At 40.0% G+C, this 24,369-nt stretch overlaps 1 protein-coding gene across 2 annotated transcripts in view; it reads right to left on the reverse strand.

Moving 5' to 3' along the window:
- Positions 1–975: 975 nt before the first annotated feature.
- Positions 976–24,369, reverse strand: part of TGFB3 (transforming growth factor beta 3) — a 1,304,555-nt gene continuing 1,281,161 nt past the window's right edge. Inside the window, exon 6 of one of the 2 annotated variants that reach the window (XM_044073867.1) lies at positions 976–1,577. In XM_044073867.1, the coding sequence (XP_043929802.1) occupies positions 1,419–1,577 (159 nt within the window). In that variant the 3' untranslated portion in view covers positions 976–1,418. The remainder of the gene's footprint in view (positions 1,578–24,369) is intronic. The other variant, XM_044073866.1, reaches the window with a different exon arrangement.

The following is a 24,369-nucleotide window of genomic DNA, read 5'->3' on the forward strand; positions in this document are numbered from 1 at the left end:
GATGATTCAGTTAACATTTCAGCAACAGATGCAACTATTTAGAGAAGACCCTTCCAGTTATGGAAAAACATCCTTTTGTCCTAAAGAAAATATAGTTTTATGCTGCTTTTCTTAAGGTTGCTTTATTTTTCAGAATCTTCATGTTGTTCCAGGGAAGACATTGCAGAAAAACAATAGCGTTATATACTAGGACAGGAGTTTAAGGACATTCATCCATTTCATTTTCTGTTCTGCCAGTATGCTTCATCAACAAAGATCTGTATAAGAATAAGTTTCAGTAAATTAAAAAAATATTAAGTATGAAGAAAGAGAAGTTCCTTCTAGATGCCACTGTAATATCTTCATGAAATATTTGTGCTATCTTTCACAAGAGCAGAGATCCTTCCATTTATCATTTTTCCTGCCTCCAGCAGCTTTCATGGTTCTACCAGACCTACCTTCATGGAGCATCATTGTACAGGTCACCTGTCAGCTTATAGGAACTGTACAATTCAGTAGTCTGTGTTTTACAATAGCTTTGATTGCCTTTAGGAAATGAAAGGTGGTATGTTCTGTTTAGATATCCTTGTCTTTATCTTTCACACAGACTTGTTTCCACAAAGACAGCAGAGGACCAAGTCCACAGTGCACACCTCTCAACCTCTTAATCCAAGAAACCTGGATAAAGCCCGGAAAAAGGGGGACAAAGGGCCAAAATAGGGACATATTTTAAATATTGCTCTTAAAACTTAGAAAGTTGCTAGAGTAACAGGATTTGTTGTACATACATTTTTCTGAAGGATTTGAAGTCTGAAACTGAAATGTACATCATTATTTAGTGACTTCAGTCCTCAGATCATCTCAATGATTTGCCAGAAAACCACAAATTTTATGAGGAACAAAACAAAACATGAGCCAAAATTTGGACATTCTGTGAAAATCTGGACAGCTGAGCGGTATCACACACACACACACACACACACACACACACACACACACACACACACACACACACACACACACACACACACACATGCACACGAGTGCACATGCAATCATACATGCATACTTGAGTGCACATGCAAACATACATGCATACTTGTATGCATATGCAAATCCATATGCAGTATGCATGCATAAAACAGCCTTTGCTACCTTGCAGGGATACAGGAAAATAATGTTTTTTTTTCTACTATTTTGCCTTAGCACATTTCATTTTACAATGAACAGGTGATGGTGAGGTAATCTGATGCATAGTTCAATTAAAAAGAATGTCCTTTGCTTAAAAAAAATTGTTGCTGCAAAAACATAATGGATTCTGAGTCTAAGAAAAATGTGGCTAACAGCAAAATGACTCTGGTCAAGAGTTCTTGTTTGGCAATATTGACTCAGAAAAAAATCCCTTTTCTTTTATTTATTTGGCATTAAAAACATTTGGTTCAGCTACATTTGCAAGATGTAACAATCATATTGGAGAGCTGCTCCACCTTTGGGGTCCTTCCCACATAGTAGAGAATGGTAAGGGGTGCTAGGTCTTGAGGAACACAGCATGGAGAGGCAGAGGCTTCAGGGTTTAGCACGTTGTACAGACCGAGCACCTATGAACCACAAAATAGAATAAGAGATTATTAAAAAACTGTTTGCATAAAAAGTATAATCTGGCAATTCTTATTACATTAACTAGTGTTTTATAAAATAACAAGGAGCAATACAAAGTTTTACCCACTGAAAAATACCAAGTGACTGAATTTACATGCAGTCAGTGTTTTACTATTTTGTTCCTTACAGTAATTCACTTAGAGCAAATTTTCATATCTATTGTAAGAGTTTAGTGTATGTTGCAGGGGTATGAATTCATTCAGTCTTTGACTTTGCATTTATTACAATTCAAATAGCACATTAAATTCCCATAAAACATACCCTGTTATAATCTTTTGCTTAACATTGCATAGTCCACTGTCATTTAAAAGTAGTAGTAAACAATGTCAAAGCTTTGAAATATTAGTTTCTCTCTCTCTGTTTCTCACACACGCATCCACGCACACATAGTTTGCACCGTGTACAAGTACATACTCAGACACAGAAATGTTTTTTTAAACCAAAACTAATTTATTTTTTCCAGATGGAATCAGTTTTGCATTTTATTCAAGCTTTTGTTTCTGTCTTCAGAAAAGCTGTTTCAGCCTCAAGCCATACAAGTGCAGTTATCCTATCACAGGCAAAGTATTTGTCTGTCATAATCTATCCAAAAAGTGGCAATTCTTGTCTTCCCATAAGACTTGATTAAATAAAGTTAAATGTCTAACTTTCTCACTTGTTTTGCCTATGTGTCACTCTGAAGTTTTTGTTGTCTCTTGAATGTAATAACTAGCACTAGCTGATTTGTAAGTGGGGTGGTCTTTCTCCTGCACACATAGGTTCATAGGTGTGTACTAGGCTAATGGCCCTGGAGCCTTTACAAGCCTTGCCCATAGAATTACCCTGGCATTGTGCCACCCAACATTAGTTCCCAGTGCCTCTGTCGAGTAGAGCCACTAGACTATCCCTGAGGTGAATTTTCTATTTCCCATCAAGATTTCTGTTGAAGAGGGCCAGGTGCTCTGTTTGACATGTATGGGAAGTCTATTCCATAGCATGGACAGTCTCTGGGCTATGAACCAGTCCTTCCAGCATGTTCTGCTGATTGTGGTAATGAGGTTGAAGTCTCTGGAGCATGTGGTGTGGAGGGATTGGGATTTCTTTAGATGTAGTATTTCTAACAGAGCTGGGTCAGGCATGTCTTTGTAAGTCAAGCACAGAACACCTCTAAGTAGGTGAAATGAGACAGAGAATAGCTGGAGTTTCTTGAGTCTGTCCATATAGGACAAGTGATTAAGGCCTAGAATCATCTTTGCAAGGTACCTTTACGGCCTCTCTAGTTGTTGTACGTGTCTAGTGAGGTACATGCTAATGGGACATTGTACTGAATGAATGGCCTAATGAGGGAAGAGTAGAGAGAGACAATGACCTCCTTCTTCCTGGAGGCAAAACCCTTAGTAATGAGATGTGCCACATAGAAGGACTTTCTGACCACAGTGGCAATGTGGTGGTCAAAAGAGAGGTTGCTGTCCACCTGTGTTCCCAGATCTCTTATAATGCCTTCTGTGTTCAGTGGACTACCATCGATGTGGTAATTCATGACAACCAAGTTTTTCCCAAAGGGGATGATGACACATTTTTTGGCATTGAGCTTAAGGCCATGGTTCTAACACCATTCGTTGGTTTCAGTGAGGCCTTTCTGCAGAATGTCAACATCACTTGGGGAGTTAATAATAGCTTGCAATCATTTGTGAACTTTGTCATCCAGAGTCCCTTCATGTTGGCCTGGACATCAGAGAAGTAGATACGAAACAGGAGAGGACCCAGGACCGAACCCTGTGGGACTCCACTCATGACTGGTCAGCAGTTTAACTTGGAGCCAGCTACTTTCACACTGTGGGTTCTATCTGTGAGACAGTTTGCAGCCCACCTAGTGATATAGGGGTTGATGCCTAGCTTAGTGAGTTTTTCTATGATTCCTGAGTGGGGAATGGTATCAAAGGCCTTGGCCAGATCAAGGTAGGCTGCATGAACCACCTTGCCTTCATCCACAGCTCTGGTGACTGACTCAAAGAATTTGACCAGGTTGAGCAGGGATGATCTACCCTTCACAAAACCAAACTGTGTGGGATCCAGAGTTTGGAGATTCCCTATCTTCTTCTTCTTTGCCTTTCGGCTTTTCCCGGTTAGGAGTCACCACAGCGGAACTCTGGCCTGCTAATGATTGGCAGTGGATTTTTATGGTGCCGAGTTGCCAGCCCAACACCCAACCTTCAAAGAAGGCACACCCATTCATGCACGCACCTACCTGCATGTCTTTAACATCACTCGACCTCAATGAGGACATGCAGACTCCACACAGAAGGCGCTTCAGCCCAGAATAGAATGGGAGAACCTCTTGCTGTGAGGTGACAACTCTAACTGCTGCACCACTGCAGCCTAGTTTGGAGATTCCCTATATCCTTGTTTATTAGGTCCATAATGATACGTTCCACAGCTTTGCCTATCAGACTTGTCAGGCTAATGGAGCGATAGTTCCCAGGGTCTGTAGTCGCTCCTCCTTTGTGAAGAGGGATGACTGTAGCAGTGTGCCATTTGGTAGGGACAAAGCCTGAGGTGAAGCTGTGATTGAACTGGGCACACAGGTGTGGTGTCAGTTCACTCTGTAGTTCATGTAGAACACAGCCAGGGATATTGTCAGGTCCCATAGAAGCTGTATTCTTGGCCTTGGACAGTGCTGTTTTAACCTGTGCAGCAGTAATACTGGGTGCCTGGCAATCTACTGGTATTGTGATTGGTCCTTTGGGGGGGGTGAGAGGGGAAAAGGTTGGCACTGAATCTGTTGGCCAGTATATTGGCAATATCTTTTGGCTCGGTATAGGAGGTATCATTGTGCCATAGCTCAGAGGAAATTTGGGTATTGCCATGGAGATTCTTTACATAACTATAGAAGGCCTTGTGGTTGTCTTTACTATCTGCTCCAATTCTATTTTCATAGCTAGCTTTAGAGGATTAGATGGGGATCTCAAATTTTTGATGAGGCTGATAAGGGATTTTTTTCCAGTCTTGAGACTTCACCTTATTCCGCATCAGTTTCTTCCTTCTGTTGTAGAGTTTGTTTATGGCAGGGGACCACCAGACTGGCTTCTTTTTTTTTTTGAGGAGAGCGTCTTGGTTCTATTGGGTATGGGGAGATCCATGCATTTGTGTACGTGTTCGTACAGTGCACTGGTGTATGATTCAGCAGTCATGCAACTATTCTCCATTTGCATGGTTGCCATGAAGTTAGCCACCTCTGTTTCTACAAACCCAAAGTTAGCTTTGGAGAAGTTTTTCATGGTGGTTACCTTTGCAGGGGTGGGGTGGGGTGGGAGGGATATGGATTTCCAAGGTAAATAGTTTGTGGTTGTATCTAACCAAGGAGGAGTTGACTATTGGTGTAGAGCAATGGTCGCCCATGTTAGTAATGACCAGGTCAAGGATCTTCCTACCTTTACTGGGGGGTAAGAACAAGCTGGTCCAGGGCATTGGAATTAATGAATTCCAGTAGAAGTTGGGCAAGTGTATTGGAACATGAGTAGTTTTCCCAGTTAATGGAGGGGTAGTTAAAGTCACCCAGTATGAGAGTGTTAGGTTGGACCCTAATAGTCTCCAGGGTGCTTAGGAACGTGGAGTGTGAGTCTTGGGACATGGTTGGGGTCCTATAGCAGGCTACAACCTGAATCGCTGTCTTATCCAATGTTAGCTGCACCTGAAGTATCTCTGATGCATTATGTTGGGCTACCAGTCTGAAGGTGTGTGCATCCTTTATGAATATGGAAACACAACTGCCTTTGGAACTTCGGTCCAGATTCTGGGGCCAAAAGGTATGGAATGAGTTATAACCTCTTAGTGCAGGGGTGCTTTCTGCTGCTTTGAACCAGGTTTCTGTTACAGCACAAACGTCAATGTTCTCCATTTTAAGGAGTGCTTTGAGCGAGTGCGTTTTGAGATTTGGACTTCTAGCATTGAGCAGCATGACTCTCAAATTGCATTTGTTTGTAGCTGTTACGGTGGTAATTTGGTTTGGAATACAGCCTACAAAAAGCACTATAGGGGTGGCAATAGCCTTGGCCAGTATCTGGAAGCCCAGTGGTGACAGATGCAGGCCATCTCTGGCAAAGCATCAAGGTCTGTCAATCATGTCATCCCAGGCAGACAGATACTGGATCCCTCTTGGAATGACACTCTGGCAAAGCATCGAGGTCTGTCAATCATGTCATCCCAGGCAGACAGATACTGGATCCCCCTTGGAATGACACCAGAAACTAGCCAGTTGTTGAATAAAATAATTTTATGCTTGTACTGTGGTATCACTCTGGGTGATGGTAGGATGCTGCTTAGGGCTAGGGTCATACCCACCTGGGCTACATAATCCGAGAGCCACTCCATGTCTCTTTTCATGTACTACAGGGAGGTATGTCTCCAGTCATTCACACCCCCATGTACAATGACAGAGTTAGATTTGTAGTTGTTGTTGAGGGACCTGAGTGCGTGCATTATGTGGCGGATCCTGGCACCTGACAAGCCGCTGACTGTTACTTTCTCCTTATTCAACCTAGTGAGTGAGACATCAGTGTCCCTCACTATCAAATGATCTATGACTAGTGTGTTGGGCATGCTGTTTTGCCTTAGGGGCTTTGGTTGAGTGGCACACTGTTTAGGAGAGTTATGTGTCTTGTGATTTGTGTTGTGTTGTGGTGGTCGAGTGCATTTCTGCCTTGGAGGCCTATACTGTTTGGGTAGAATTTTATTGAGAGCCTCTGCGAAGGTGGGTGTGTGGTTTGTGTTTTTATGTGAAAGCAGTGCTGGTGTGTATTCTGGAGGGCTATGTGTTCCATGTGGTGTGGTGCAAGTGTTGACCTTCTCCTCTTGACCAGCTATTCCAGTCTTGGCTGGGGAGTGTGTGGCTTCCAGTTTGGATATATAAGTGCATCTCTCACAAGTCTGAGTGTTGGGAGGTAAGAAGAGGGGGTTGTCAGTGTACAATGAGGCAGTTGCTATGTTCACCAGGTTAATAGGCAAAAGCACAGAGAACTGACCTTTATACATGCCTGGAGGGGTGGGCATAAGTACTGGAGCTGTATCCTTGTAGAACGTTTAGTGCTGGTAGCACTTTTGTGTGTTACAATAATTGCTACAGGAAGTCTGGTAAAGTGCTAGACTAATAAGCTAGTAAAAGTGCAGGAAAGGAAAGAACTAGCAGATCTAAGAGGAAAATTGAAGAGCAGACTTTTTGGCACCACTCAGAAGCTTACAAACAGTCCTGGATACAGCAAATCTCTATCTGGACTAGACTAGTTACAGGAAAGGAGAGAAACAAGTGCAAACATGGGCTTTTAAACCAGAAAGTTGAAAGAGATGGAAAAACTCCCAAATGGCCAATAAACTACAATTTCTGGGCCAGAAACCACTCATCTTTTGGTTGATAGGCTACCTAGTGCTTACCACTCCCACTGATAAGCTAGAAGGCTTCCCTCCAACACAGAAAGGCTTGGGGGGGGGGCTCAGAAGCTTACAAACAGGCCTGGATACAGCAAATCTGTATCTGGACTAGACTAGTTACAGGAAAGGCAGGAAACAAGCTTAAACCTTTTTTTTTTTTTTTTTTTTTTTTTTTTACAGAAAAGCAGTTAAAACAGCACTGAAAACAACTGAAATGCACTGTAAGCTAGACCACTTGAGTTGTACCAATATTAAAGCAAATTCAGTTGAAATAAATGCAATTTATTCAAACGGTATTCTGAACTGAATTCAATTATTATTTTATTCAACTCTGAACAGTTAAAAAGTGCCAGAAAATATACTTATCAGCTCTATATTGCCAGATTGTTTGAGAAGCACACTCAGTCAAAACACAAGGAGATTCTAACAATGGTAGATTCTAGCAAAGTGCAGTCCTACACTTCCTTTGGCACTGGATTAATTAAAAGTTTGTGCCATCCAGGTTTCCCCTTTTGGCAGGAAACATGCCACTTACAAAGTGCTCCAGTTTACTTAGATGTTGTCTTTTAGCACTAGAACATGCTACATAGGGTGTGCCAGTGCAAACGAGGCAATATGCCTTGCATATGAACACATCCTTGTCTAGAAAGACACCTTATTTTTGTCAGGGTGATTGTAGTCATTGTAACCAGTGGTCTTTTAGAGTGTTGTTGCATCCTGTCAGGATAGCCTTCACAGATCACACAGTAAAATCAGAATACTCAGTAGTCTGGTAAACTCTTTCTATCCTAGCCCCCTAAAAATAATATACAAAAATAACTCTACTCTTCTGGTTTGACTCAAGTAACCCAGTTACTTAACATTATATTTGTCCTAGGGTACACTGGGCCACCAAAGTGACCCACAATGGGATCTCAGAGCCTTAGGCCATAGTGTCTGCATCTCAATGGTTGGTACTAACTGGTAATGGACCTATGTTGTACATAGTGCTTGCACGTGTTCATTCAAAATTGCTCTATGGCTTACTTTTGTATCACATAGGAAAAGTTATGAAATGGTGAGATGTTTATTTATATTTGTTTATTGGGTAGGAGAAACAGGTCCAATGTTCATTACCAGTTACGACTTGTGCACAAAGCACATTTAGTACAATATGACAATGGTTAGTACAGTACAGTTGGAATGTTATAGTATTTGTCAGAATTTTCAAATAGTAAAAGAAATAGTAATTGCATATGACAGTTAAAAACTTTATGTATTTACATATGAATTTTAAAAACTTTAGATAATTAATATATGTTATGCATTTGGTGTAGTCATATGGGATGATCCTTATAGGTTCATAGGTAAGTACTAAGCTAGCTGTCCTTGTGGGCCATTTTGAATGAAATATACCTGCCCCTCCAAGCCATTCTGTTTAAGTTGCAAAGAGGTTTAGATTCCTAGGCAGAGTATTTTTGATATAATCTGACTTGCTGATGTGTAGTAAATCCATTAGTCCTGGGTTAGAGGATACCTTGTATAACAGACACGGATCACCTCTTAGCAGTCTGTAGGATAATGAGCACAGTGATAGGGCTTTGAGTCGGTCCATGTAGGACATGTTGTTTAGGCTTTGTATCCTTTTGGTAAGGTGGGTGTCCCAGTTGTTGCATGAGACTGGGCAGATACATTCCAAAGGGGCATTATATTCAGTGACTGGAGTAATGAGTGCTAATTAATTGATCCTTAATGCAGAATGAAACAGTATACTTTAACTGAGCATTTAAATGACGGTATTGCATTTGTGTTCAGTAACTCTTGATACATTTTGTTGCGATCAGTTTGATACAGTTTAAAAGAAAAAAGGATGTTTCTGTTTATTTATTTTTTAAATACACCTGAGTACCTCAATGGGTGGTGCAAACTCTAGCAATTGCTTGCTACATTTGTAAAATATTTGTTTCTTTTTCTTTTTTTGGTTCTAGTTGAGGAATGAGAGTCCAGGGAGTGGCATGGAAATGGAACCTGATTGGCTCATGCATTTGAGGATCCTCAGGTACCCAATCTTAGACTTTTTTTAAAATTGCACCTCAGTTGAGGAAGGGCAGGCATACATCTCAAAACTGCCCAGATTTTTACAGAATGTACAGATTTTGCATACTTTTATTCTGTTCCTCATAAAATTTATGGTTTTCTAGGAAACCACTGAGAACTGAAGTCACTAAATAATGACATACATTTCAAACACGTTTGTTACCTTTTATTATATTAAAACTGTAAATCTGCCACTATTTTAGACGTTGTCTAGAATTTGTTTTGTTTTGTTTTTCTGTTACAGGAAGGAGGGATGGATGGGGTGTCTATTTGGAGGTACCTGGCTCCAGTACAAGGAGTGGACCTTTTTTGTTCTTCAAAAGAGATGAGAAGATGGGGTTCCAGTACAGGTATTAGCAGTTTTGTGATGATTGCTATAAAATTGTTTCTTATAAACCACTAACAGACAACTGTGGAATTAGTTTGCTTCTGATGATCTCTTTCTGGTGTTCTTTTGGACAGGGTCAGAAATAGATCCAATGACGTGCTAGGATTAATGATATCTATTTAGTAGCAGAATACGGAGGGGGGGGGGTCAGGGAGTGTTACACCACCTGGAAGCGTGCTGACTGAAACATTAGATAGTTAGCTACTTAGAATAGTTGAGGGTCACTATACCACCAAGTTAGTTCTGCATGTAAAGTTTTGGAGCTGTGCAGCATCAAGGGTCCATTAAACTAACAGGGGATACATTCTGTGTACTTTGGAAGTGTAGCTCACACCACTGGCTTGGATGAGTGCTGCCTGTATAAATGGATTTGGCCTGACTGTATGGTACAGTTTTGTATCATGAAAACAGTATGTACTTGTTAGTCTGCAGTGTTTAGCAAATCCCAGTTTGATCATTCACTCAGACATCAGGGTTTTTGCAAACTTTCATCTTTAGTTCCTGTTAAAAAAATCTTCTTCACCTTTGACTTTTAACCCAAGACAAAGGTTATTTATTTATTTATTCATTTACTGACGTTTGATTACCAAGAAAGTCCAACTGGGTAGAAGTCCATTTTCATCGGAGGCGTGGAGAGAAAAGCTCCAAATTATTACAAAATATTTTTAAGAACAATAATTTTGCAATGTTCAAAAATAAAACAAAAACATCTGCAGTTTAAATAATTATAACACATTAGTCATAATATAAAAACATTGATTAAGAATTGACACAAGTTATATGACAATCATGTAATATTTGAATACATTTTAGACCAGTTTGTAAAGAAATTAAAGGTAAGTTAGTTTAATACAAACAGGAATTGCAATATGAGGTGATGGAAAAACAGACATATGGTATATTTAAAAGAAGAATTTGATAGAAGTAAGAAATTAAGTGAAGAAAGGGAGTAAGGTGGTATAAGGAATGAAAAACTACTTGTTCACATTTAGGGATATAGTTTATTTTGGTTTTGAGCAAGAAAAGAGCCAAACTTCAGCTAGAAATCTTTCAAAGGGGTTTTGAATGATGGGAGAGTATTGACCTGATGGGTGCAGGTAAGTAGTTCATAGGTTCATATGTTCACAATTTCAAAGGACTTTACTAGGATAATGGGCCTAGGGTGTTTACAAGCATAACCATGTTATACCTGTGTACACTAACTGACCTTTGTTAAATGATCATTATTTGCACAGTGAGTCTATAATCAGCACTGACTGCCCCATCCATGAGGGACATAAGTGTCTCCCCTGGGGTGAATTTAAGGTCTCCCATTCTATTGTCTAAGTTGCACTTGAATAGAGTCATTGAGGAGCTCTGCTTCACATGAACAGAATGTTTATTCCAGAGCAGTGGCAATCTCTGGGAGATATATCTGTCTTTCCAGCAGGTTCTGTTAATGTCATCAGCTAGGTTGAGATCCCTGGAGAGAAATACTTTTGTCCCATTTGATTTGCGGATGTGCAGTATTTCCAATGGGACAGGGTCAGAGATTGCTCTGTAGGCCAGGCAAAAGTTGACTCTCAGCAGCCTGTAGGATACAGAGTACAGTGACAGGGCTTTCAGTATTTCCATGTAGGTCATTTTTCTGGAGTCACTAAATTTTCTTGGTGAGAAACCTCTGTGGTCGCTCCAGCTGCTGCAGGTGTGTGGTGAGGTACATGCAAAAGGGAGCATTGTACTCTACAAGTGGTCTGATGAGGGTCAAGTACAGAGGAATTATAACAACCTTAGTCTTGGATGCAAGGCTCTTACTTATGAGATGTGCAGTGTACAAGACTTTTCGTACCACCGTGGGCACATGGTGATCGAAGTTTAGATTTCTATCAACCTGTGTTCCCAAATCTCACACCACAGGGTTTGAGTTAAGTAGGGGTGCTGTCAATACTGTAATTTGCAGGGACTTCCTCTTTGCCAAAGGGGATAATATTCCACTTTTTTGCTTTTAATTTTACTCTGTGGCTTTGGCACCAATCATTTGTCTGTGTTCGCCCCTTTTGTAATATGTTAAAATCGTTTGGGAGTGCCTAGTTTGCAATCAGCAGTGAACTTGGTAAGTCACAGGCAATCTATTTTTGCCTGGACTACTAAGAAATAGATTACAAACAGTCGAGCGCCCAGCGCAGATCCTTGTGGTATGCCACTGGTAACTGGTCTACTTGTAGAGGTGCAATCCCCAACTCTGACAGTATGCATTCTGTGGGTGAGCCAGTTGGCTACTCATCTAGTGATGTATGGGTTAATCCCCAGTTTTTTTTTAATTTCTCCAATTTTTTTTGGTTTCTAATGTCATCATGGGAATGAACCGCATTCCTAAGTCAAAGTACGAGTAAAGTTCATGAAATTAGTATTGTTTCACTCTTTGATGTCAGCCAAAAGTGCTCTTCGCAGCACCCGCAATGCGCCCAGTAATGACTACTTCTGCAATTCATACAGAGTTACATGTATTGGTAGCGTATTTAAATAGGATTGTAGACTCTTTCTTATAAGACCCATTGCTCATACTACTATTCAAACTATCTGGTATCTTTCTTTCACATTGCTGTCATTTTTGCTTGCAAATCCTGATATTTTATGACTTTGTGTCTCTCCTTACGCAGAACACTGTAGTCACTAGGTGTGGTGATTTCAATGATCAATGCTACTTTTGTCTTCTTTTCCTGGACCACTATATCTGGTTTTCTAGCATCTATCTTTTGAACTGTTGGTAATGGGTGATCCCATGTGATATAGACGTCATCATTTTCTATGATGCTTTGTGTCTCATATTTCCAGTGTTTTTCAGCCACTTCAGTACCATAATGTTTGCACACTCCCCAGTGCAACAGTCTCGCCACATTATTATGCCTTTCAGTATACAGTCCTTCTGCCATTAGTATGCCACATCCACCAGCGAGGTGTGCAACTGTTTCCAGTTCTGTTTTACAAAACCTACATTTGTCTGTTTCTCCCACTTGTTCAATGGACTTTGTAAACCAACGTGTACGTACCCCACTATCTTGGGCCTCCAATATTAACCTTTCATCTGTTGGTTTAAATTCACCTCTCCTTAACCATTCCTGCATTCGTTCTTGATCAACACGTGGTTCTTCCAGAAGTTTTCTATACTTGCAACTATATGCTTTTTCCACATTTCTTGCCTTCTCATCTGGTCCTTCACCTTATATTCTTTCTTTTGTTTTTTGGCACATTCAGTTGCTGCCTGATTTTTATCTACTTCTGGTTTGATTTCCATTCTTGTTTGACACCGATATGCTTCTGCTAGCCTAAGCAGGGAAGTCATCTTAGATTTATTCTCCTCATATTTCAAAAGTTTCACTACAGTTGGGTATTGTGAGGTCAGCAGATATGTGTGGAGTCCCACGATTGCAAATCTATACATGTAATCAATTTCAAGGAGGCCTAGCCCTCCTTCAGAATGGGGAACATATAATCTTGGTATGCACTGATTGTTATAAATTATTTGGTGACCATGAAGCATCCTTCTTGTTTTCCAATCTAATCTATCCAGCACGTTTTGGGGTGTTGAGGCCATTAAATCACTTCAAAACTGTAAGTTAGGACAAGAAGAGCAAATTGGTTTATAGTTAGGATTTTGTTCCTAGATGTCAAAGCTGTTTTCAAGATGAATTTAAGTCTTCTGAAGAACTCCTTACTAAGTTTTATTTGCATTTGTACATGTTTTATTGTTGATCCTTCTTCAATTCCCAAATAATTATACACTCCTTGCTCAAGTTCTTTTATATCACATTCTTGGCCCAAACTGATGTTTGCTTGGTGCTGCAGTTTTCCTGCTTTAAAGGTTGCTTTTGCACATTTATCAAGACCAAATGACATTCTTATATCATCTGAAAAAGTTTTGACAACTTGCAGTTGTGCTTTCAGTTCCTCATCTGATGAGCTATACAGTTTCAAATCGTCGACAAAGAGAAGATGAGAGGTCTTTTCACTTTGTTGTTTTCTAGGAGCTAAATTATAGTGATGACTTAAGCTAAGTAGACAGCTTAACGGATTAAGGGCAAGGGGCAGCAGTGACAGAGAGTCACCCTGGAATATCCCCCTTTGGATTTTTATACCTGGAATAATAAGTTGTCCTTTATCATGGCTTAATTGCAAAAGTGGTCTGCCACTGTTTCATGATCACTGTAATGTAATCGACTAGTGTATGGTGTATCTTATACATTTTTAAGCACTTTTTGTAGTCAATCCAGGCCATACTTAAGTTCTTCCCCTGTTTACAGTTCTCCACTATGACTTTATTAAACAGCAAATTATCCTTTGTTCCATATGACTTTCTTTTATTGCCCTTTTGTTCTGTTGCCATAATTGAATTTTCTTCTAAATGACTATAAACTCTGTTGGCATCAATTCCAGTGTATAATTTATGTCATTGGAAAGCAAGTTATTGGTATATGATTTTTAGGGTCGCTTGCAGGTTCACTCTTAAGTAGGAGCATTGTTTTTCCTGTTGTTAACCAGGTTGGTGTCTGTTCACGGTATGCATATAAATAACTCTTACTTATGTCTAAATCTTCGTGCAAAAATGTTAATACTTTTAACCAGAAGTTAGGTACTGCATCTGGGCCTGGTGTTTTCTAGTTAGAGGCTTTTCTTAACTTTGTTTCAGTCTCTCTGTTGTTACTTCATCCCATTTCATATCATGTACCTTTAAATGTCTTACTCTTTCTTTTACTTATTCTATCCAGTTAGCATCTTTGTTATGTTCCATAGGATTTTCATAGATACTTCTCCAAAATGAATCTATTTCTTCTATTTTTGGTGGTCTTTCCATTCCTTTTAACCTTATTTCCCAATTCTCTATAAAACTTTTTTGGGTCATCAATAAATTGCTTATTTTGTACTTTTCCTTTATATTTGTCTATGTACCTTCTAAGTTTTTCCGACTGTGCTGAAATTTTTAGTTTGTTATTTGTGATAGTGCATGATAGATCCTGATCTGTTCTAATATTGAGCATTGCTTTTATCAAGAATATCTTTTTGAGTATTTTTGTTGATCTGTTCCCTCTTCTATACTCTTCTTATAGTGACACTTCTTGCCTTAGTTGCTTTGTTTTTCTCTATTCGATATTTCCATGATGGTATTAGATTTCCCCTTTCTCTTCTTTACTACCCTGTGTTCTTGTGGTAGAACTTTATCAGTTATTAATTTAGCTGCACAGTAATATATCCTGTTTACTTCTGTTATATCACATGAACCTCTATGGACAGTCCTCAATACAGTGTTCATTTGCTTTATCAAACTTCTGACTTTTGGGGATTTATTGACCTTCTGCAGTCTATTTCTTTCATTGATTTTAATATGTTTATCTATCTCTATTAAGTTAAGCAACTCCTCTCCTAGCTCGGTTTATTCTAAACTGAGGGAGCATTTTTTGTTTTCCATTTCCTGCGGGCATTCTATAGAAAGTTCTATTACATCTTCCTGTGGCACATTCTCTTCAATTTCATCCTGTGTCATCCATTGCTCTGTCATATGAGAACTCACTGACCTATCACTCATCAACATTAACTGCGTCAGAGTTTCCACAGTTTCATGTTCCTTCCCTTGCTGTCCAGCTTCAAGTGGATGTTTATACTGGTTTTCTGTGGAAGGCTCCGAAATATCTTCCTATGGCACCTCACCAATTGCTTCCCATTCCACTGGTTTCTCCTTAATTTGGAGTTCCAGTGCTCTGTCCTGTTGTGGTTCTTTCTGAATTAGATTTTCTACACTGAGTCCGTCACTTTGGAGGTACTTCATGACTTCAGTTTATATTTATTTAATTTCTCCATTACTGTTCTCCTTTTCTACTTTTCCTCTTTGTCTTTTTATTTTTTGTATTGTAAAGTTTTCTATGTCTGGATTCCTTTGCCTGTATCTCTCTTCAAATATCTTTGGTGCTACTCTTTGTGTACTGATTAGTTTTGCTTTCTCCTTTGCATGGATATTACACCATATCAAATCTCTTTTTCTTTCCCATGTCCATATTTCTTCTTCAGATGTCTCCTGATCTTTCTGTTTCTTCTTACTTTGGGGACTCGTTTCATCATGCTCTGATGTAACCTGTGTTAGACCTTCTACATCAAATCCTTCACTTTGCAGGCATTCCATAACTTCAACTTCTATTTTTTAACTTCTACATTACTAATCTTCTTTTCTATATTCCCTCTTTGTGAAATTATTTTATTTATTGTGAAATTTTCCATATCTGGCTGCCTTTCCCTGTATTTCTCTTCAAATATCTTTCTGGCCGCCTTCTTTATGTTGATTAATTTGGCTTTCACCTTTGCATAAATATTGCACCATATCAAATCTCTCTTTCTTTCCCATGTCCATATTTCTTTTTTATGCTTTTCAAAAATGTCTAGGTTTTGTTGTTTACATTTTTGTACTTCTTCAGATGCTTCTTTTTCTAAACAGATCAAAGTTTGTTGATCTATATACTGTTTTTTTCAAAAATCTGTTGTATTAATGACCCTAAATTTTTATTTGAAGCTTTTGACAGTTTTTCTTATGGAAGTATTTTTCTTTTCTCTAACTTATCTCTCAATTTTTTTTGTATATCTTGTGTCTGGAAATTCTGGGCTTTTTGCATAACAGCAACACATACTTGTTTCATAACCTCAATAGTCCACTCTGTCGCCTTTATGGCTCTTCTTTGGCCTATCAGTTTTGTGACCTGTGTGGACTGCTACTTCCTTCTACAACAGGGGGGCCATCTTCCACCTGGGCCTGGCCCCACTGAAGGAATGTTTCTGTATTTTGAGGATTCTACATTGCCATTTTTTCCATTCCTGGCCTACCAGGATTGGGCACTTTTTTATCCTGGGTCTTGTGCACCCAGCTATTTCTTTTAGTTTTTGACCTACTTCTGTCCATGATATATGCTAGACAAATATGTATCAGTGTCACCTTGGTGAGATTTGTGAAAAACAGGGTCCACCTCGTGAAGGTACTCACCAAGACATGAAGATGAATTCAGTTTCAGCACTACTACTCTCATTTGCTTGCTGACTTTTCATCTCTCCATTCGGACTCCTAATCCCCACCTGGGAGAGCTTCTCAACGATACCTGATTGGGGTATTGTGTCAAAAGCCTTGGCTAAGTCAAGATAGCAAGATTGGTGCTATGATTTGCTTCATCCAGAGCTTTGGTGACATTCACAAACAAGTCCACCAGGTTCAATAGGCATGCTCTACCCTTAATGAAGCCAAACTGGGTTGGGTCAAGAGTTTGAAGGTCATGTTTGTCCTTGTTGATAAGGTCCATGATGATTCTTTCTATGGTCTTTGCAGATAAGGCTGGCTAGGCTTATGGGTCTATAGTTTCCAGGGTTGGTTGATGGACACCCTGTGTGCAAGGGGATTACTGTTGCTTTTTTCCACTATGCTGGACCAAAGCCAGTGCTCAGGCTGAGGTTAAACAGAGTGCCAAGTGGTTACATTATGTCTTGTTTTTAGATTGTTTAGTAAGCATCCTGGGATGTTATTTGGACCCATAAAGGCCATGTTTTTGGTGTTGGACAGCACAGATATTACTTACTCTTTAGAGATAATAGGTAGAGACTGGTGTCAGGTATGCTTTGGGGTATGGCTGGTGGGGACAGGGGCATGAAGTTTGTGCCAAAGCTGTCAGCTAGCTGGTTGGCAATTTCATCAGGTACAGTGTGGTACCGTTCACTATACGTTTGGCACATAGTTGGGCGTTCCCTTTTAGATTTTGGACATAACTAAAGAATGCCTTATGATTATCCTTAGCTAGCTGATTAGCTTGTTCAAGCTGTGCAAGGTATTCTTCTTCTGCTGAGTAAGTTCCCTCCATACCTCTCAACCTCTTAGAGCAAGAAATCTGGACAAAGTTATGAGTAAAGGTGAGATAAAGGCCCAAAAATAGGGACACATGTTAAATATTGCTCTTACAAACTTATAAAGTTGATAGAATAACAGGTTTTGTATTAGCATGAATTTTCTGAGGGGTATGAAGTCTGAAACTCAAATGTCTGTCATTATTTTCTATCTTCAGTGTTTAATGAATTGCCACTAATTTGCCAGAAAAACACAATTTTATAAAAAACTGACCAAAAATACAAGGTGTACCAGTCAAAAGAGCTCTCCTGCGCGAGAGGCAAATGCATGGCTCAAAAAACAATTATGAAACACCAACAAAATAAGAGCCAGCATACTGTGTTCAATTAATCACTTTATTAAAACAAAAAATCAGACCGGTTTTGGCCAGAAAATATCACAGCCTTCTTCAGTGCAAACAGAATACAACTTTCCTTAGACATTAAATACACCTATCTTAAGGCTTATTGGTCCATCCTAGAATTGTTCATTCAGACCAGGTGGAAACAATCCACCCAGTTTTACAATCCACTTTTTCTTTGTTGTTTAAAATTGAGTGCCACCCAGTTTTGTTAGATTTATTGCCCTTAATAATATCAATGACCATAAATGTAAATCTGGCAGTGGGATGTATCAAGTGATGTTTATATAGTGCATTGGTAGCCTTTTTATTTTTAATATTACTAATGTGTTCCGAAATTCTGAATGGACGGGAAGTTTGACCGATATAAAAGGAACCACAAATGCATGTAGCTTGATATATTAACCAATCAGTGCTGATATTATTAAGTTGTATTCTGTTTGCACTGAAGAAGGCTGTGATATTTTCCGGCCGAAACCGGTCTGATTTTTTGTTTTAATAAAGTGATTAATTGAACACAGTATGCTGGCTCTTATTTTGTTGGTGTTTCAAAAATACAAGGCAAAAATCTGGACATTCTGCAAAAATCTGTACGGTTGAGAGGTATGGAACTTCCCTCTTGTTCTTAGACATCAGTTTCTTCCCTTTGTTATATAACCTATTTATACTTGAGGTCCACCAGGGTGGCCTGTTTTTTTGGGGGGAGGACCTGGTATTGATCTGGTCAGGTACAGCCAAGTCTATACAGTTGTTAAATGGTTATACAGGGCATTTGTGTACTCTTCTGCATAGGAGCCATTGTTGGCTGTATTAGTTGGTGGTTTGAAACATTTTATGTCATCGCCTAATAGGCTGTAGTTTGCTTTGGAGAAAAAGTTCTGTTTTTTTTGCTCCTGTAGGGGTGTCAGATCTGATCATTACTTTGAATGAAACAGATTTATGGTCTGGAGGGCATCACACAGGGGGTGGAGAAGTGACCCCCCCCCATGTTGGCGAGTACTAAGTTTAGAACATTTCAGCCCCTTTGTGGGGATGTAGACTACTGTTCAAGGGCATTTGTATTGACAAAGTCTAGAAACCTCAGGGGGGAGCATGTTTGTGCTCATGTAAGTCGCCCAGTTGATGGAAGGATAGTTGAAATCTCCCATGACCAAAGTATTTGGCTGTATAGTGAATGACTCTAGTAAGTCCAGGTAGGCAGTGTGCTTCTCCTGGTTCATGGTGGGGGACCTGTAGCTAGCAGTGATGTGGTAGGGTGTTTTATATATAGTTAGTTGGATCTGGGGTAGCTCAAGAGACTCATACTATTTAACCAGTCTTGAGGTGTATTTGGCTTTAATGAAGATCAGTACACCTCCACCTTTGTTTCATTCATGCTCATTTTGGAGTTTGAAGATGGGGAAGGCATTGTCTCAGTGACTTCACAGAAATCAACATCTTCCAAGGTGAGGAGTGCTTCCAGGGAGTGCAGTTTTCTGTTTAGGCTCCAAGCATTAAGTAGCATAACCTTGAGTTTGTCTCCAGTGGATTGTTTTATGTCGGGAAATTTTGTTATTTTGACATTGCCTAAAAAAGGTACTATGGGGAGGCAAGCACCTTTGCCAGTATCCAAAAGCCTAGAGGAGACAGGTGAAGACCATTTCTGGCAAAGCAGTGCGGTCTGTCCACTGTATCTTCCCAGGCTGACAGATACTGAACCCCCTTGGACTGACATCAAAAGCTAAGCTAATTGTTGAAGTCATTCATTTTTTGTCTATATTGTGTCATTATCATGGGTGAAGGTAGAATGCTGCTTAAGGCTATGGACATACATGCCTGAGACACATAATCTCTCTTCTTATAGTACAGAGAGGTATATCTCAAATCATTCACCCCAACATGTGCTATAACAAAGTCATAACAATAATTGTTGAATGATTTGAGTATGTGCATGATTTGATGGATCCTGGCAGCTGAATGTGACATTCTCTTTGTATAGTCTGGTGAGGGTGACATCTCTGTGTCTCACTATGGAGTTTCCTATGACAAGGACATTTGGTTTTGAGGTGTTTTGCCTTACGGGCTTATTTGCTGAGACACTGGTGTGTGTTGTTATATGTAGTGGTTTTTATTTGCTTTGCAGTGTGTGCAAGTGGTTTGCACTTGGTAGGTCTCTTATCTTTTGGTATGCTGCTACTAAGTACCTCTGTGTATGTGGGTTTATTTATTCTGACCTTGTTTTGTGTGAGAGGTGATGTGTGTGCGCTGACAACCTGTTTGTTGTTACATGAGAGAACTGATTCCAAATTCATAGTTTAGATACATCTCTCATATAATGTGTTTGATTGTTTTAAGAGTAAGTGGTTGTCAGTAAACATGAGGCAATTGCTACATTGCCTCAGGATGCCCATGTCAATAAGGCTAGCTGGAGAAATGGTTGGAAACTGACCGTCCATTATGGCAGGTTTTTACCATAACTTGTATTGAGGAGTGGGCTAGTTTAACCAGATTTTGCACTAGGATTAACAAAAGGGCTTTATTCTATTGAAGGCAAGCAGCAAAAACTATGGCAACACTTCTTATTGTGCAACTGAGTTTTCCGCAATGCAGCAGGGATGCTTGGGAAGGTTCACTAACAGATGTCTAGGTGAAAATTGTCTTACAAGGCATTTGCGTCTAGAGTTCCAGGCCTTAGCAACCTTGTACAAGTACAGATAATGCCCAGCAGATTTGGTAGGTTTGTAGACAGACAGATGATTTTGGTCATGATTATTTAGTGGTACATGTTTTAATTGCTATTTTTCCTAACCATTTATAATTCCATCTTCTGTAATGCTCTGTGCTATATGACTGTGATTCTGAACATTTATAAAAGAACTCTTTATCACTAACACAGGAATCTGCCAGGTAAATAAATACAGTTTCCAATTTCTTGTGCCCCCCCCCCCCGAAGGTATTTAAAACGACTTTTTTTTTTGTCTAGTCCTTCATTCTTCAGATGTTCTTTGCAAAATTGTTTATCACCATATGAGTAGTTAATAGCCAATGCTTTTTGCTGGGCTGAATGCAGCCATTGGTTTGGAACACACATTATTAGAAAGTTCTCCAGAGTGGATAGAATTAACTGTGCTTGTGGTATCATTCCTTTATAGGTTCATAGGTAGGTACTAGTCCATTGGGCCTAGGGCCTATATAAGCCTAGCCAAACAGTACCCTGGCTTTTGCCACTCAAGAAAATTATTTTCCTGTGCCCCTGTCAAGCAGAGCTACAGAAGTGATCCCCGGGGAGAATTTCCTATCTCCCATCCAATCATCAAGATTTTTCTTGAAGAGTGCTAATGAGGAGTTTTGTTTGATACAGATAGGTAGTTTGTTCCAGAGTATGGGAAGTCTCTGGGACAGGAAATTAATCCCTACAGCATGTTCTGTTTATTGTGGTGACAAGGTTTAGGTCCCTAGAGCGTGTAGCTCGGAGGGATTGGGATTTCTTTAAGTGGAGCATGTCCAAAAGCTCTGGGTTTGACATAGCTTTGTGTGTTAGGCAGAGATCACCTCTGAGTAGGCAATATGTGACGGACTAAAGCTGCAGTTTTTTGAGATGGACTGCGTAGGGCAACTGTTTGAGGCCGGTAATCCTCTTTGTGAGGTATTTCTGTGGCCTTTCCAGTTGTTGTAGATGTCTTGTGAGGTACATACCAAAAGGGGCGTTGTACTCTATAATGGGTCTAATGAGTGATGAGTAGAGAGGAACAATGACCTCATTTTTCCTGGATGAGAAACCTTTTGTGATGAGGTGTGCCACGTAGAAGGATTTCCTGACTACTGTGGCGATGTGATTATCAAAGGAGAGACTACTGTCCACCTGTGTCCCAAGGTCTTTTATCACATTTTCAGTGTTAAGTAGACTACCGCCTATGTGGTAGTTCATGGGTACAGAGTTTTTACCAAAGGGGATGACAATGCACTTTTTGGCATTGAGCTTGAGGCCATGGCTTTGACACCACGCATCTGTCTCAGCCACGCCCTTTTGTAGGATGTCCACATCTTTTGGAGTTTTGATTATGGCTCCTAGTTTGCAGTCATCTGCAAACTTCATTAGCTAAAGACCTTCTGTGTTAGCCTGTACTTCAGAGAAGTAGATACCAAACAGGAGAGGACCCAGGACTAAACCCTGTGTTACTCCACTTGTCTCTGGTCTGAAGTTGGATTTGGAGTCTGCTATTTCCACAGTGTGGGTTCTGTCAGTGAGCCAGTTGTCAACCCATCTTGTGACATAGGGATTTATACCTAGTTTAGTGAGTTTATCTATAATTCCAGAGTGGGGGATGGTGTCAAAATTTAAATAGGCTGTGTAAACCACCTTACCCTCATCTACGGCTTTGGTGACCGCTTCAAAGAAATCTGTCAGGTTAGGACACATGATCTGCCTTTTACAAACCCAAACTGGGTAGGGTCCTGAGTTTGGAGATTACCAATGTCATTGTTTATAAGTTCCATAGCCTTGCAAACCAGGCTCATCAGGCTAATGGTGCGGCAGTTTCCGGGGTCCATGGTGGTCTTTCCCCCTTTGTGGAGTGGGATAACTGTTGCTGTGTGCCATTCAGTGGGCACATAGCCTGAGATGAGGCTATGATTGAACATGGTACTTAGTTCGTTTTGTAGTTCATGTAGAACGCAGCCTGGGATGTTGTCAGGTCCCATGGATGCTGTGTTCTTGGCTTTGGAGAGTGTGTTTTTTACCTGTGCAGCCGTGATTACAGGAACTTTGCATTCTTCCGGTATAGAGATGGGCCCTTTAGGGGATGAGAGGGGGTAAAGTTAGCACTGAACTTATCTGCCAGGATGTTGGCAATATCAGTTGGTTCTGTATATTTAGTGCCATTGTGCTGTAACTCAGAGCAGATCTGAGTGTTGCCATTGAGATTCTTGACATAGCTATAGAATGCTTTGTGGTTGTCTTTAGAATCAGTGGTGATTTTGTTTTCGTAACTAGTTTGGGATCTCAGCTTCTTACTGAGGCTGACCAGGGAGTTTCTCCAGTCATGGGATTTTACTCTTTTTTGCAACAGTTTCTTTCTTCTGTTGTAGAGTTTGTTTATGGCAGGGGACCACCAGATTGGCTTCCTTTTTTTGGAGGATAGCATCTTGTTTCTGTTAGGGATTGCACGATCCATACACTTGTGTAAGTGCTTATAAAGTGCATTTGTGTAGGATTCAGCAGTCATACCTCTATTGTCCTTCAGCATGGGTGTCGTGAAGTTTGCCACTTCTGTCTTAAGAAGCGTGAAGTTGGCTTTGGAGAATTTTTTTATGGTGGTTTCCCTAATGGTGGGTGGGGGCGGGATGTGGATGTCTAGGGTGATTAGCTTGTGGTTGGATCTGACCAATGAGGAATTGACCTCTGGTGTGGAGCACCGGTTGCCTATTTTGGTAATGAGCAGGTCTAGGATATTGCTGCCCCTGGTGGGGGTGTGGATAAGTTGATCCAAGGCACTGGAATTTATGAATTCCAGAAAATGTTGAGCACAAGAGTTGGTACATGAGTAGTTTTCCCAGTTAATGGTGGGGTAGTTGAAATTGCCCATTATTAGGGTGTTAGGTTGTACCCTAATATTTTTCAGTGTATCAAGAAATGAGGAGTGGGAATCCTGGGGCATGGTGGGGGATCTGTAGCAAGCTACAACATCATAAGGAAAGGGTTGCAAACATTTCCTTTAGCCTTCTATTTTTTGTCCTGCTCTCTCAACCATCTAGGAAGGAAATGTATTCTTAACTTTCCATCATAGGTGCAATATTACTGACTAAGGAAAGGAAGGATTTTAAAATTAAAGTAGTTAATAATATAAACTGGGCTAGAAGTGAAATTGCAGGTGCTTAGGTATCTTTTCACAAAAGCATTCCATATTTTGAAGAGATGTTCTCTATATCCCTATTTTTAAAAGTTTTGGCTAAACAGTAAGATTTACTGTGTGCCCACATTGCAATCACTGATGAATGCTTATTAAGAGTCTTACATGGTATGTTTAGCCAGTAAGTTCTGATGGAGCTTTGTAAGAATCCAGTCAAGTGTGCTGTGTCCAATGATGGTCTCATTGACAAGGGGTGATCCCTATTTGCAAAGATCTGGAAAGATTTTTGCTATCTATAACCTGATTTTATTTGATATTAAAGTCCCCCATGAGTAGGATTTCAGAATCCATGTCATTTGATAACTATTCTACCAAGGGCTCTAGTAACTGAGAGTGAAACAAATTGACAGAGTACACCTTCAGTTGTCCAGTGGAAAAAAAATAATCAAGACCAGGAATCCAATTTTCCCAGTTCCTAAATGTGAGATCTTTTGCTAATGAGACAGATAACTAGACAGGCAGACTGACAGTCTTTTGTGCTGAAGAGTAAATGAAGTAATAAAACACTGCCAGGAAGTAATGGCTGAGGGAACATATTATGGGCTAAAATACATTTATCAGCTAGAATATGAACTATTTCCACTGGGTGAAAGTAGAACTATTCCTTTTAAAGTTGTAATTTTATGAGTGCAACATCTTTTATTAAATAAGTCCACTGGACCATATGTGGCTGGATTTCTGTCCTTGCTAATGTGTAGCAGCCCTTTTCATAACACTAACCCTACACAAG

The sequence above is a fragment of the Protopterus annectens genome, chromosome 6.part0 (genome assembly GCF_019279795.1).
Source record: "Protopterus annectens isolate FY-2018-M chromosome 6.part0, PAN1.0, whole genome shotgun sequence".
In the NCBI taxonomy this organism is placed as follows: domain Eukaryota; kingdom Metazoa; phylum Chordata; order Ceratodontiformes; family Protopteridae; genus Protopterus; species Protopterus annectens.